The sequence below is a fragment of the Odocoileus virginianus genome, chromosome 6 (genome assembly GCF_023699985.2).
Source record: "Odocoileus virginianus isolate 20LAN1187 ecotype Illinois chromosome 6, Ovbor_1.2, whole genome shotgun sequence".
NCBI classification, from domain to species: Eukaryota; Metazoa; Chordata; class Mammalia; order Artiodactyla; family Cervidae; genus Odocoileus; species Odocoileus virginianus.
This window is the reverse complement of record NC_069679.1, coordinates 67,561,073-67,574,143: the sequence shown is the minus strand read 5'-3', so window position 1 is coordinate 67,574,143 and position 13,071 is coordinate 67,561,073. Positions and strand designations below refer to the sequence as shown.

At 43.9% G+C, this 13,071-nt stretch overlaps 1 protein-coding gene across 3 annotated transcripts in view; it reads right to left on the bottom strand.

Annotated features, from left to right (window-relative positions):
• Positions 1 to 13,071, bottom strand: part of RAD51B (RAD51 paralog B) — a 628,595-nt gene that overhangs the window by 20,717 nt on the left and 594,807 nt on the right. The window contains exons 10-11 of one of the 3 annotated variants that reach the window (XM_070469537.1): positions 9,892 to 9,970; positions 5,387 to 6,371 (exon numbers count right to left, since the gene is read on the bottom strand). In XM_070469537.1, coding sequence (XP_070325638.1) covers positions 6,121 to 6,371; positions 9,892 to 9,970 — 330 coding nt within the window. In that variant the 3' untranslated portion in view covers positions 5,387 to 6,120. Of the gene's footprint in view, positions 1 to 5,386; positions 6,372 to 9,891; positions 9,971 to 13,071 lie in introns of those variants that run through there. The other 2 variants (XM_070469536.1, XR_011488348.1) reach the window with 2 other exon arrangements.

The window sequence follows — 13,071 nt, the reverse complement described above, 5'->3', positions numbered from 1 at the left end:
CTATTACTATCAATGGCTTCGTAAACCAGAGACACCCAGAAACTCAGCACAGGTGTGGGCTGAGGCCCCACAGCCCTGGCTAGACTGACGATAGCTGTAAACAAAAGGGGAGCCATTCTGGGCCGGGTGGGAAGAGGTCATCCAGAGAAGCGGGAGCTCCCCTTCAGCTTCCTCTACTGCCCCCAGGTTCCCCTGAGAAAGCCAGCTGCCATCTGTAGCCAGGAAGCCCTCACAAAGACCGGGGGCCATGATTTAGATGTTTTGTGCTGCACCTAGCACACCCCGGCCCTGAACAAACGCCTAGGGCTTCCACTGCGATGGGAGCCATTGAAAACAGCCCTGTGGGGGAGACCTGGCCTCTCGAGGGGACGCTGCTGACCAAAGTGCTCCTTACAAGGTTGTGCCTCAGACCCTTTGTTAGCGTGGACGTGGGTGAGCCTCAGGGGGTCATGTCTTCATCTGCCTCCATTTATCCTCCCTATTGAAGGGCTCCTTCGGGACATCGGTCAGTCTCTGTGGGAAGTGATTTGGAGAGCAACAAAGGGACTTGGGCCCTTTGCGGGGGCCTTCAGAATTCAGTAAACATCTGGACACGGAAGGCCAGGTTCTCAAGCAGTCTAGCTGCGGAGATGTCAAAAGAGAGAAAGAGCTGTGTGTGCAATGCAAGCTCTCAGTTCTGCGGCGACATTTGTTGTCGAGAAACAGAGACACCCCAGTAGGTATATAGGAAGGTTTTTCAAAAGCTCCTCTGTTTGTCAGTTTTTGTGAGTGCAATGCACTATTTGTCAGTTCTCATGGCATGTGTGAGGAAATAGAAGTTTCACATGGCTAGGGAGCAGCATGTGATGGATGCTCTGATTCTGTGTGGACTATGAATAACCCAAGGTTGCATAAGCCTGTCCTGGGAATTGTTGTTAAGCGTTTCTGTTATCCTTGAGCTCTCTAAAGCACTTTCTAGTCAAGGTGATTTGTTGGCTTCTCATCGGGAGCACATTTTAATTGACAAAAAAATGAAGTACTGAGGCTAAGTGATTTACACTTCATCACATGATAAAATTCAGGATCTGAACTCTTGACTCTCAGTGTTCCCTTTATTGTTGAATCAATCCATTTAGAACACATTAGTCAGCATGATTCAACATGAGTCACACGGCACTAATCAGCATTCCCCAGCGTGCCCAAATCTATCCTCAAACAGCAAAAGAAACTGGCCTCTGTCAAGAGACAATGGAATGCCGTTTTCTTCTGTATTCAGGAGCTGACATCCAGTTCAAGTCCCATGTCCTCTCAGGAACCTTCCTCAGTCATCCTAGATGGAATGAGTCTTATTTCCTCTATCTTTTCAGATCCCATTGTTTGAGCCTTGATAATAGGTATGGCAGTTTGCTGTTTTGTTTTTAAGCTAACTATTTAGATTGTCAACTACTAAAATAAGGGATTTTTTTTTTTTAATCAGCCTCTCTCTCCTGAGCACCATGGTTTATATACAATAGATGTTCAAGAAATACCTGCTTGACTGAACTCACTGAAATGGAGCCCAAGTCATATTCCAGAAAGAACTCCAAGTCCTTCTGGAAGAGGTTTTCAAAAAAAATCAACAACCTGAATTGATTTAACATCTTTGGGTATTATTACCTGGGCATTTTCACAGATGCAAATTGTTAACTCTGCAAAGATAGCCAAATGGCTTCCCAGTTCCAAAAGAGGAATATAGATCTATTCTAACCATAGTCCAGGCCTTGGAATAAGTTTTTCCTCTATAACGTTATTCAAACTGACATTTTGTTTCATGGTTTTTTTTTTTTAAGGTGGAGACAGAAAAAACATTTTGGAAAAAAAATGTGTTTAGTTTATGACTTTGGAACCAAATTTATACCCTGCTTTGTGCTATAAGCACTAGCTCTTGTTCAAGTATTTTTCTTGAATACACAATAGCAAAACACATCCTAAGTTTCTGCTTGACAGAGATTCTGTTTTGGAAGGGGAACCAAGATTTTTGGGTGTTGATCTTTGGTGGCATTACTGACTGTGATACTCTGTTTTAGACTCTATTAAAGAATGTCCTGATACCATTTTAAACATACATTTGTTTTTTTTAAGAATGGAAAAGAGATTTATCTGAGCCAAACTATTTTCCAGGTAACTCTGAGAAACTGCAATATTTATACTGCATTTGGACATTATGCAACAAATCCAGCTTTAGGGTCTGTACTATTGTACCCTGGGGCCTAATCTCCGCAACTGTGCTCCTCTGAAAGAAATGTATCATTGAATATGCATGTCCTCTCTCTCTCATGATAATAGAACTCCTAAAATTTGGCTGGGCACATGGCCACTGAGATTAACAACTATATTTTCCAGCCTTACTTTCCATACATCTATAGATTGGCAGAAATAATACGTGTAACTTCTTGTTAATATCCTTAAGGAAGGGGGCTGCCCTTTCCTCCTATTGAATCTCTGCCCCACATAACTCCCACTACCTTGATATAGGACATGAGAGTGAGCCATTTTGGATCATGACAATGAAGGCAGCCTCCCAGGCATGCCGGAACAACAAGAGAATTGCCAGGGTCTCTGGACCATATGTGGGTCTGAGTTGCTGTATCAGTTTTGGACTGCATTCCTCCATAATGTTACATGAGAAAGCAGTCAACTTCTACCTTGTACACCACTGTTAATCTAGGTTATGGTTCCACCTAGCCAAATTTATGATCCAACTAAGGAAATTTCTTGAAGGATCACTATATCAATGTGACTGATCCATCATAGCTTAGGATTTCAGGATTTCAGATTCAGGATGGGCCTACACTATCCCAATGGAGGCTTAAGAAGCCCAAGAGGTAAGTTGTCACAGGGGTGCTATGATGGGAGACAAGGGGGCCCAAACTCATTTCTGATTTTATGAAAAATCATAGGAGCCCAGGCTGAGTACTCGGAAATGGCTACAAACACAATTCTGAGGCAGTGAGCATCACTTCACCTTTCTGGCACTCAGTCCTCTCACCTGAAAATAAAGATGAATGGAATGAAAAGATCCCTTTCTGGGAGATAGAGGAGTAGAATAATTTAAGAGGAGTAGAATAATTTTTATCAGTTAATCATGTAAATATATGCATAAAGCACATATGAAAGTGAAAGTGCCTCAGTCATGTCCTACTCTTTGCAACACTATGGACTATACAGTCCATGGAATTCTCCAGGCCAGAATACTGGAGTGGGTAGCCATGCCCTCCTCTAGCAGATCTTCCAAACCCAGGGATCAAACCCAGGTCTCCCACATTGTAGGCAGATTCTTTACTATCTGAGCCACAAAGAAAGCCCATGACTGTGCAGAAAATCCCTCTAGAAGCTATGGAAAGCTTACACACCAGTGATGCAGATAAAACAGGCAGCCATAAAAAATACCTAAGAAGATTGCTCATGGAAACATGACAAAGCACTTATCATTATACACAGCTACACAGGAATTGGTCCACTACTTCCAAAGGAAGCATAAATTGGTACACCTCTTTGAAGAACAATTTGGGAAAATAAAGACAAAAATGTGCACCCCCTGGCTAGCCATTCCATTTTTAAAAATTATATATACCTAGAGAAACTCTCATACTTGCATATACCAAGAAACATGTGCAACAGGATTCATTAAGTTAACAAGTAATCAAAATTTTTGTCAATAGGGGAATGTATAACATGGTATATTCATACAGTGGATATGGACACCTCAGTTAAATTGAAAGAACATGATCCATGTGTATTAACACAGATATGTCACAAAGCATGATGCTAAGTGAAAAAAGCAAGTTGTGGAATGATGTACACAACAGACCATTTATGCAAATTTAGGATGCACTCAAAACAAATATGATATTTGGATTCATGTATGTGTAGAAAAGTTTTTCAGAGTGGGGGAAAGATATATCAAACCCTAGAGAGATTTTACTTCTGTGGAGCAATGTAGAGAAGAGAGAGAATTGGCTAGGGATAGGTACAAAAGAGCTTTGAACTTTGTAAGGTTATATTCCTATACTTTTTAAAAAAAATCTGAAATTATGAGTTTGGGATTAACATATGTGTGTGCTAAATTGCATCAGTCGTGTCCAACTCTTTTCAACCCTATGGACCGTAGCCTGCCAGGCTCCTCGGTCCATGGGATTCCCTAGGCAAGAATACTGAACTGGGTTGCTATGCCCTCCTCCAGAGGATCTTCCCATCCCAGGGACTGAACCTGCATCTCTTTTGTCTCCTGCATTGGCAGGCAGGTTCTTTACCACTAGCGCCACCTAGGAAGCTCTGGGATTGATATATGCAGACTGCTATATATAAAATAGAGAAACAACAAGTTATCTACTGTATTGTACAGGGAACTATTCAGTATTGTGTAATAACCTATAAGGGATAAGAATCTGAAAAAGAATATATATACTGATATCAGTTTGCTGCACACAGGAAACTAATACAACACTATAAATCAACTATATTTCAGCTTAAAAAAAACTGACAAAACGTTAATATTTGTTAATTCTGGATGTTAGAGTCATGGGTTTGGCTTTACTATTTTCTATACTGTTATGTATTAAAAATATTTTTTCCACATAAAAAAGAAAATCTGTCTTTGAGGCTAGCAGCAAGAGTGAAAGAAGGGCCCAAAAGCCGAGGGCCAGTGTGGGATGCTGTCACGGAGGGAGGGGAAGTGAAGCAAAAAGGGGCAACGCTGCGAATGGTAGTCCTGTGTTCTCGGGCCTGGGAAGCGCCTCTTGGAGCGGCAGGCAGAAGCAGCTCAGGACAATGAGACAAGCATCGTGGCCCTCTCCTTCATGCCCTGTGAGAGCGAGTTCACTCTGCTCCACTGAATCCCAGGGCTCTCTGCCAGGCTCCCAAGAGCACGCCAGGCTGTGCCAGGTGTGTGGGTGATATTTACCAGGCAGACACCTCCATACCTGGATGGATAGATTCAGACTGAGAATCTTCTGGGTCACTCTGAGTCCACTGGGCAGAAACATTTAGATGGGTTACTGATTGTAACTGAAATCTGATGAACTCAGATGGTGGTATTTGGGGGCAAAGAAGTTTTCAATGAATCATCCAGTTGGCTCAGTGACTAATAAAATGGGGTGGAAGACTTTAACCCAACTTTGTGACAAGGGAACAAACAGAGGAGATTAATGTCTTTCCCAGTATGCTTCAAAAAAGTGATCAAACAACCATTTTTGACTTTACAAGGAAGATGAGGCATATAGCTTCCCAGCTCTCAAATCACTTTTTATTGTCTGAGTCCCTATGTACTGGGTAGGTGGAAAAACAGGAAACTAGCTTTGTTTCCAGAACCTTTTCTGGACCTATCTCAGGGTGCTCTGGGCTCCTCTGAGGTTCCCCATCCCAAAGTATATGCTGCTTATTCAAACTAAACTAATAAAAGCAGCACCAGAATCAAGATTCAACCTGCCTGACCTGATCTTTATTTTTTTAAAACAATGTAAAAGCACATAATTCTGCCCTATTGAGAAACTAAACCATTGTCCTCTATCCTGTTCAAAACAACTTGGTTTTTGTTTTTCAAACACTTCCTAGATCCCTAAGTAAAAGGAGACTAGAGGGCAGGGAAGAGTGATTAAGGAGGACACTCCCCCCAACCCAGACTCCAAGCCCACTCCTGCCTTTTCCCTGGCCAACCCCTCCTAGGGTATCCGCTCCTTTGCCAAGTTGGCAGGCCTTTATTACCCATGAAAGCCACGATGGCTCCAGGAAACTCGGGCTCTGGGTTGTCCCTTAGCCTCTGGTGGCATTAGCAACAGTCTGGCTGCTTTCAGGGACAGAATCGTTGTTCCCGGCCTTGACAGAGAGGCCCAGGAGCCCCATCTGTGCTCTGGGTGGCACATCACGTGGGGCTTACTGGGGAAGCAGAGGACATGACCAGAACAGATGTGGATCAGGTTGGATTTCAGTCAACACTCCCTTCCCACCCAAAGCCATGCAGTTCTGTGGACCCACTCCATGCAAGCCAATTCCCAAAGTCAAGTCTCACTTTTCCCTCTCCTCCCCACTAGGTCCTGGCACCCCTGGGCCTCACTCTAGGCTAGTCAAACCTTTAAGCTTTCCCATTCAGTGGGCACTGGGACTTCATGGTGAACTCTGGGAGCAAAAGGAAAAATGGATGAATGGGATCTTCCCTGACCCCCTTTCACCTTTCCCAGTTGAGTAGCACAAAACAGCTGAACTCTTCCTCTGCTGGGAGCTGGTCCCTCTCAGAGTCTGAACCATCAGGAAGTTGGGGGCTGTGAGATCCCTCTCCTTGGGGGCCCAAATGTTTCCAGGGTCCGGGGGCCCAAGTATTTCCAGAGTCTTGAGCTCAACCAGGAGAGGCCAGGATCCTGGACCAGTGGAAGACAAAGATGTGAACAACACAGTATTACCATGGTAACAGCCTGAGCCCAGCAGCCTCCTGAAGATGCTGGGGTGGGGGGTGGGGGGGGGGGTTTCTTTCTTTCTTTCTTTTTTCCTTGCAAAAGGAGAATAGTTCCGCTTTCTATTTTACTACAACAATAGCATGGACCGGCTCCTTCAAGTGTTTCAAAAAGCAGCCTGAGAAATCTCTAACCAAGCCCCTCAGTCTCCCCAGCCTGGCCCTGTATTGTCCCTCCCATTCCTGTGAACAAAGGGGCGGGAAGGCTGAAAGGCCCCCGGGGGCTGGCTTGTTCTCAGCATCCTAATCCTTGAGAACCGGGGTGGGGCGTGGCCTGCGGAGCCGGTAAATCCAATGTGGGCCTCACCTTTTATTCTCTCCCTTCCTCTGCTTCTGCACTCAGGAGTTCTTCAGGTATTGTAAAACCTCCTGGTTAGCAGGCTAGTAGGAATCTCAGGGCTTGCTAAGGGGATAAAAGGCACCCAGTGATCATTCCCAGGTTCACTGATAGCCCTGTCCTTCACCCCCATCCCCACCCCCGCCAAAAGCCAGGCTAGCCTATTAGGATTGTTTTTTCCTGCCACCCCAGGCTGGCTCCATTACAAAGATGGAAAGTGGAGCCACAGCGGCTGGCTCTCCTTTAGTTGGTACCCAGGAACTGCCCTCACTATTCCAGCCTTTCTCATCTCTGTCTCTACGCCCCTCAGACAAGGACTCCCCGCAGTTGTGGGTGCCAACCTGCATGCCACTTCAGGACTATCATGCCAGAGCAACCTCTCACACGAGAAAAGCTTCTTGGCCTTGACTTCTGAGACCTTTCCAAGGTTATCACCCAGGGATCAAAGGTTTCTTTGCTTTAAACCTGGGAAATGGCACAGGTGTTTTTCAGCTCAGTCATCTGTTAAAACTGGGGGAAAAATAAGCTTTTACCTTCCAGGTTGTGGAGATCTCAAGGGTACAACTCTACTGAGCTAAGTGAATGATAAGTACATCATCTCCTCAGAGAATCAGATAAAGGTGAAGTGGGAAAGCCTTTAGAGATCACCCAGGCTGATGACTGCAATCCAATGAAGAAAAACATTTTGCACTACAACTGCTGTACATAAACTCATAATGCGTGTACATGCACACACAATCACACAAGAAATATTTCACAAAGCAGTACAACATATGTGATATAATCTGTTATTTTTTATTCTCTTTCTTTTTTTTTTTCCCCAATGCTGGTTGTGATTCCCTTAATTTTATTTCATGACCCACTGATGAGTCACAAAACAGCTTGCAAAGCACTGAGTCAAGGTCAACATTGTCTTTTTCAAGCTGACAAAACTAGGATTCCATAGATTTTCTCAAGAACATACCAGAGCTGGAACGGAAATCCAAGGTGGGTCTAATATAGGAGGGGCCCCCATTTTTCTGAGAATCAGAGCTCGTTTTTGATTACTTAAAGCCTTGGGAGCACATAGCTAGAGGGGAGGGAATGCCCAGAGGTTTACATGAAATGGCACTGCTGATAGGGGCAGAAGATTCCTGCCGCCTCCAGAAAACCTCAGAGAGGAAGGTGTGGCTTCAAAAGCAAACAGGTGAGGCTCTGAGGTCTCCCAGACATTTTTATTTACTGGTTGGGATTCTTGCATCATCAGACACTTTCCTGAATGTTTCTATTTCCTGGACACCCGGTTCCAGGCCAGCCTCCTTTAGTAATCCACTTTCTCTCGTTTTCCAACTATTTCTAATGGTCTTTCTTTGCAGCTTTCTAACCCCTACCAATTTACTGTGGTTTCAGTTTCTACTTTCCCTAAGCAACTTCCTCTTTCCCGTCAAAATCATGATCTTAGCAATGAGAGTCAGAGAGGCAACTCTGCGAATCTCGCTCCCACAAATATTATCTCAAAGTTATCCAATTAAGACCAGGCTTTCAACTGTTGTTTACCAAAATGCCCAGTGATCAAGATATAGGCACCATATCAAGGCTCTCCTACAAACTATCTGGGCAGAATGGGCTCTTTTCCTCCTGAAATTATCTTGTAATCTTGCATAGAACTTCTTGAAATCTTCATCTAAATTTGCTATTTGCTGGAGTTCTAATCTTTTAAGCAAGGCTCTAAAAATGAAAAGCCAAAGGGCACACAGCACAGGGTAAACACAAGTCCAGCTCCCTGATTGCTTATTACTTATACACCCTTAGACAGTCCGTAACAAAGAGGCCTGCTGTTTGCTTTGCTTAATCTGGTCTTAAAATCTCTGCTTCTTTGTCAGAAAACAATATTTGCAATTGTAAAAAAAAATATTTACCAAGGAACTTGGATAGCACAAGTCAAAGGCTAAGAGGCAAAGGTCAGGAGCTCTTACTCCAAATTTCCCTGGACCCGAGTCCCTGCTGTGGAGCTCAGCTGCCCCAAACAAACACGCTGCTTTCTGGATCCATTAAGAAGTGGACGCTTTAGAAGGCAACGAAAGGGAGGGCTGAAGCCTGTTCCTCAGTCAGAAGCACAGTCCAGCCGGCTGCCCAGAAGTCCTGCTAGAGCTTTGTGCAAGGCGTCTCCATGGGGATACTGTAAGGGCTCACCCTATTCCACAAACTTGGGGTAAACACTCAGCTTATAAAATCCTAAAGGGCAGATATTCCTCCTCCACAGACCGCAAAGACAATATGCTCCTCGGAGTTTCTGAGCAGACGTGCGCCAAGCATCTCTGTGGGTGAGGCCTCCGGCCCAACAGTGGGGGATGGATGTGTACTCTGACCACTTCTGTGGGGACCCTTCTTAACCTCCAAAGCAGTCTGGGACATCTGACCCTCCGGGCTAAGTTCAATGGGGTTTGAAGTGACCTGCTCCTCTTCATTGTTTTCTGCAGACCTGCCGTCAGACGACGCCTTTCCTAACCACCCTGATCCTACATCAGGGAATGATGCCCCTCAATCCGCTCTCTCCCCTGTTTGTTGAATTAGTTCCAGCTTGTGGCCTTGAGGGGCTCTTCTGTGAGTCAGAACTCAGACCCTTGTCACAAAGTGCAGGTCTGCAGGGCCTGATCCCTGATCAGGACTTGAGTATAGAGGGAGGAAATGGAGAAACCAGAAGGAGGCCAAGGAAGTGGTGCTCATGGAGCCATGACAAAGGCTGCCAGCCCAGATGGTTCTTCCCGGCCAAGCGAGAAGGCTTTGAGGCAGGGCTGGGTCCCTTCCCCCATGGGATCTGCAAAGAGGACTGGAGGAGTTGCAGTTCCTAGCCTGCTCGACTTGTCCCTCATTCTTGAGTTGTCCCACTCTGTTAGGGAACTCTGTAATTCTCCCTGACCTCTGTCAAATTCTTGTCACAGCTGCCAATCTCTTTTATCTTATCAGGATCAACACCACCGGCCAGTTCTTCTTGGCCTTTGATTCTGTCCCCGAAGGAACTTCCATCAGGAGCAAAGCAGTAATTATCACCCACAATGGGCAGTGCTGAGCATAATTAGACGAAAGAAATGGCTTCGTCCGAAGATCTTACCTTGAAGAACCAGGCCTTCCTTCTCGATGGTGTAGACAAAGGCGGTGAAGGGTGCCAGAGGGGACTTGGCAATGAGAATCTGCACAGAGAGCATATTTGCTCAGGATTAGTCAAAGGAAATAGAGATGAGCCTCTGTTCACTCCTCTTCCTACTCGGAAGCAAAGTGGTAACATGTGACCACAAACTGTGAGGTTTATTTACTTTGAAATTATTTTAGAACCAAATGAGTGTTATTCCTTCAAACAACTGACCACCTTGGTAGGCTGTACATCAATTCCAACTATTCTATCAATGAAGGCCCTATTCTTGAGCCAGTTTTAGATATAGGTTTCATCATTATCTCACATGCTTAAATAGCTACCTTTCTGCCCAAAGATAATTTAGCCTGAACCTCTAACTATATCCATATATTTATCTATTTTACTAAAAAATTCAAATCTACTCCTAAAAGATAAAGATTTAACATCACTGCAAATATTCAAAATAACTTGCTAAAGGCAGAGCCATGGTTGGCCCCAACTCTTCACCAAGTCTATAGTCACATCCTTAGCCACGTGACTATCTTCCCTCCTACTGGAGGTACAGAGTATTTCCCATGGACCTTGACCATAGGTTTGGCCACATGACTTGCATTGAATAGTAGATTGTGCCAGTTCTTAGCCTAGGTCTCAAGAAGCCTCACAGAACTCCACTTGTTCTTTTTATGCTTCTGCTACTGCCAGAGAAAAACATGTTCAAGCTAATCTGCTATCTCAGAAGGAGGACGAGAGACACCTGATATAGAGCTGGCCAGTTAGGTCCAATCTAAATAGCTGACCCCCAGGAGATCTACATACACACTGGTTAAATGATTATGACTATATGCACACCTCTGTGATTTTGAAGTTGTCACAAAGCATTACTGCAGTGAGAGTTGGCTGACATACCAACCAACATGAAGTATCAAAAATATTTTGCATAACGGCACTATACTATGAAGATACCTACTTTAAAAGGGACAGTCATTTGATAGTCAAAAAATTACTATTATTTAACCCTTTAACATACTGCATGTGATTCCACAGAACCTCTAAGAACTGGTGGATTATGTATTATTATTGTATCTCTCCTGAAGAAAGATGACGAACTATTTCCTGTTTTACAAATTAACATCATCAAAAAATAGTGATAGTTTGGCACAGAGCCACTTAAGTAATCAGGGAGAGAGGGGAGAAGGAAGAAATAATTTCAAATAACCAAAGGCTTACATGTACTATCTCAATCTACAACAATTCAACAAACATTCACTGTCAACTATGAGAAAGGGTGGAATGGAATGGTAGAAAGACCACAGGTTGTAGTCATGGAGTTTGAATCAAGGTTCCTCCACTAATCAACTTGATGCCTATGGCAAGTCAACTGATGCCTATGTAGTCTCCCCCAGTAGCCACCTCCTTTCTTCCTTAGAGTTAACAACTCCCCAGGTTTCAACATTTTTATGCCTTGTCTGTAGCTAGGTGTGGTGATGTGGCTAAGCTTTGACTAACAAGATGACAAAAGTGACAGGTAGAACTTCTGGATTATAAGAAAATTATGGGCTCTTCACTTTCCCTTTCCCTCTTCCCAAGGGCCAGATCCAGCTTCAACCACATCCGGGGGGATGATGAAGCAACATGTGGGAAGGAAGCTGGGTGACCTCATAAATCAGCAAAGCCTCCCACCTGGTCACCTGTCCAGCTCAGGACAGAGCCACTTGTGCGAACCACTGTATTTCAGATGCCTTCGTTACTATGGTATAGCCTGAAATGTACCCAATACTTTGGCTCTGGACAACCTCACCTTTTTGAGCCTCAGTTTCCTTATAGGTAAAAAGGAGATAACAACACCCACGTAAATGAGATACTGTTGAAGATTAAGTATAAAAAATGCCTGTGTTGGGCTTTCATGGTGGAATCTGCCTGCCAATGCAGGGGACATGGGTTTGATCCCTGGTCCAGGAATATCCCACATGCTGCAGAATAACTAAGTCCATGTGCCACAACTACTGAGCCTGTACTTGAGAGTCCAGGAGCCACAACTACTGAAGCCCTTGCACTCGAGAGCCTGTGCTCCACAACAAGAGAAGCCACCACAGGGAGAAGCCTGTGGACTGCAATGAAGTATAGCCCCTGCTTGCCCCAACTAGAAAAAGCCTGTGCAGCAGTGAAGACTCAGCATAGCCAAAAATAAATAAATAACACTAAATTAACCTTAGTTTGAACATTTCCAACCGACTAACTACATATGATTCCCAAATTCCCCTTAACTTTCACTTACCTGAAGGATCCAATTCAGGTTAAATCTCAGTTTTGATAACTGCTCTAAAGTTATCTAGATAAACTAGCTCATCATTTTCAGAACAAACGAGTAGATGGTATACGTGGACATTTACATCTTTATGTCAAAAACTTCTCTCCTGATAATTAAGGTGGATCATTTCTGACAGAGATAATGTAGGGATGGTTCAATGTGAATTTATGGGTGCTCCTTGGTAGAAGAATGGCATGGCAGAAGAGAGGACAGTGCTTCTCAAGCTTTAATGTTGGTTTGAATCACCTGCAGGTCCTGTTGACGTGTAGATTTTGATTCATTAGGTTTTGAGTGGGGCTTGAGAATCTGCCTTTCTAGCAAGCTCCTAGGAGATGCTGATACTGTGGTCCATATACCACATTTTGAATAGCTGGGTTCAGGAAATTAGCCTGACTGAAGAGTCTAAGATTGAGAAGCAAGAGACAGGAGTCCTGGAGTCAGTTAGGGAGCTACTGTAATAATTCAGGGATGAGGAGACAAGAGCCTAAACCACAGGTGTGTCAGGAAGAATGGGAAAAGAGGAAATGGAGAAGAGAAATAAAAAGCCTTTAGATCAAAAATCAATATAAATAAACATATACCAAAAAAAACCCCAAAAACATATACCAAACCTCAGATCTTCATTGCCTGCATGAAAAATTGGACATGAAAAGCCAGAAGGGGGTAAATAAACAGTATTCAATAAACTATCATACTGTATTTTTGAAAATTTATTTTATAGAACACAGAATCTTTGAATCAGAAAAAGGATATGATATTTCAATGCAACACAATAAATGCCATCTGAACCTAAGCCTTTCAGTTCAGTGGTGCTACCCACCATAATCTGATGACTTCCTCTTCCAGGAAGC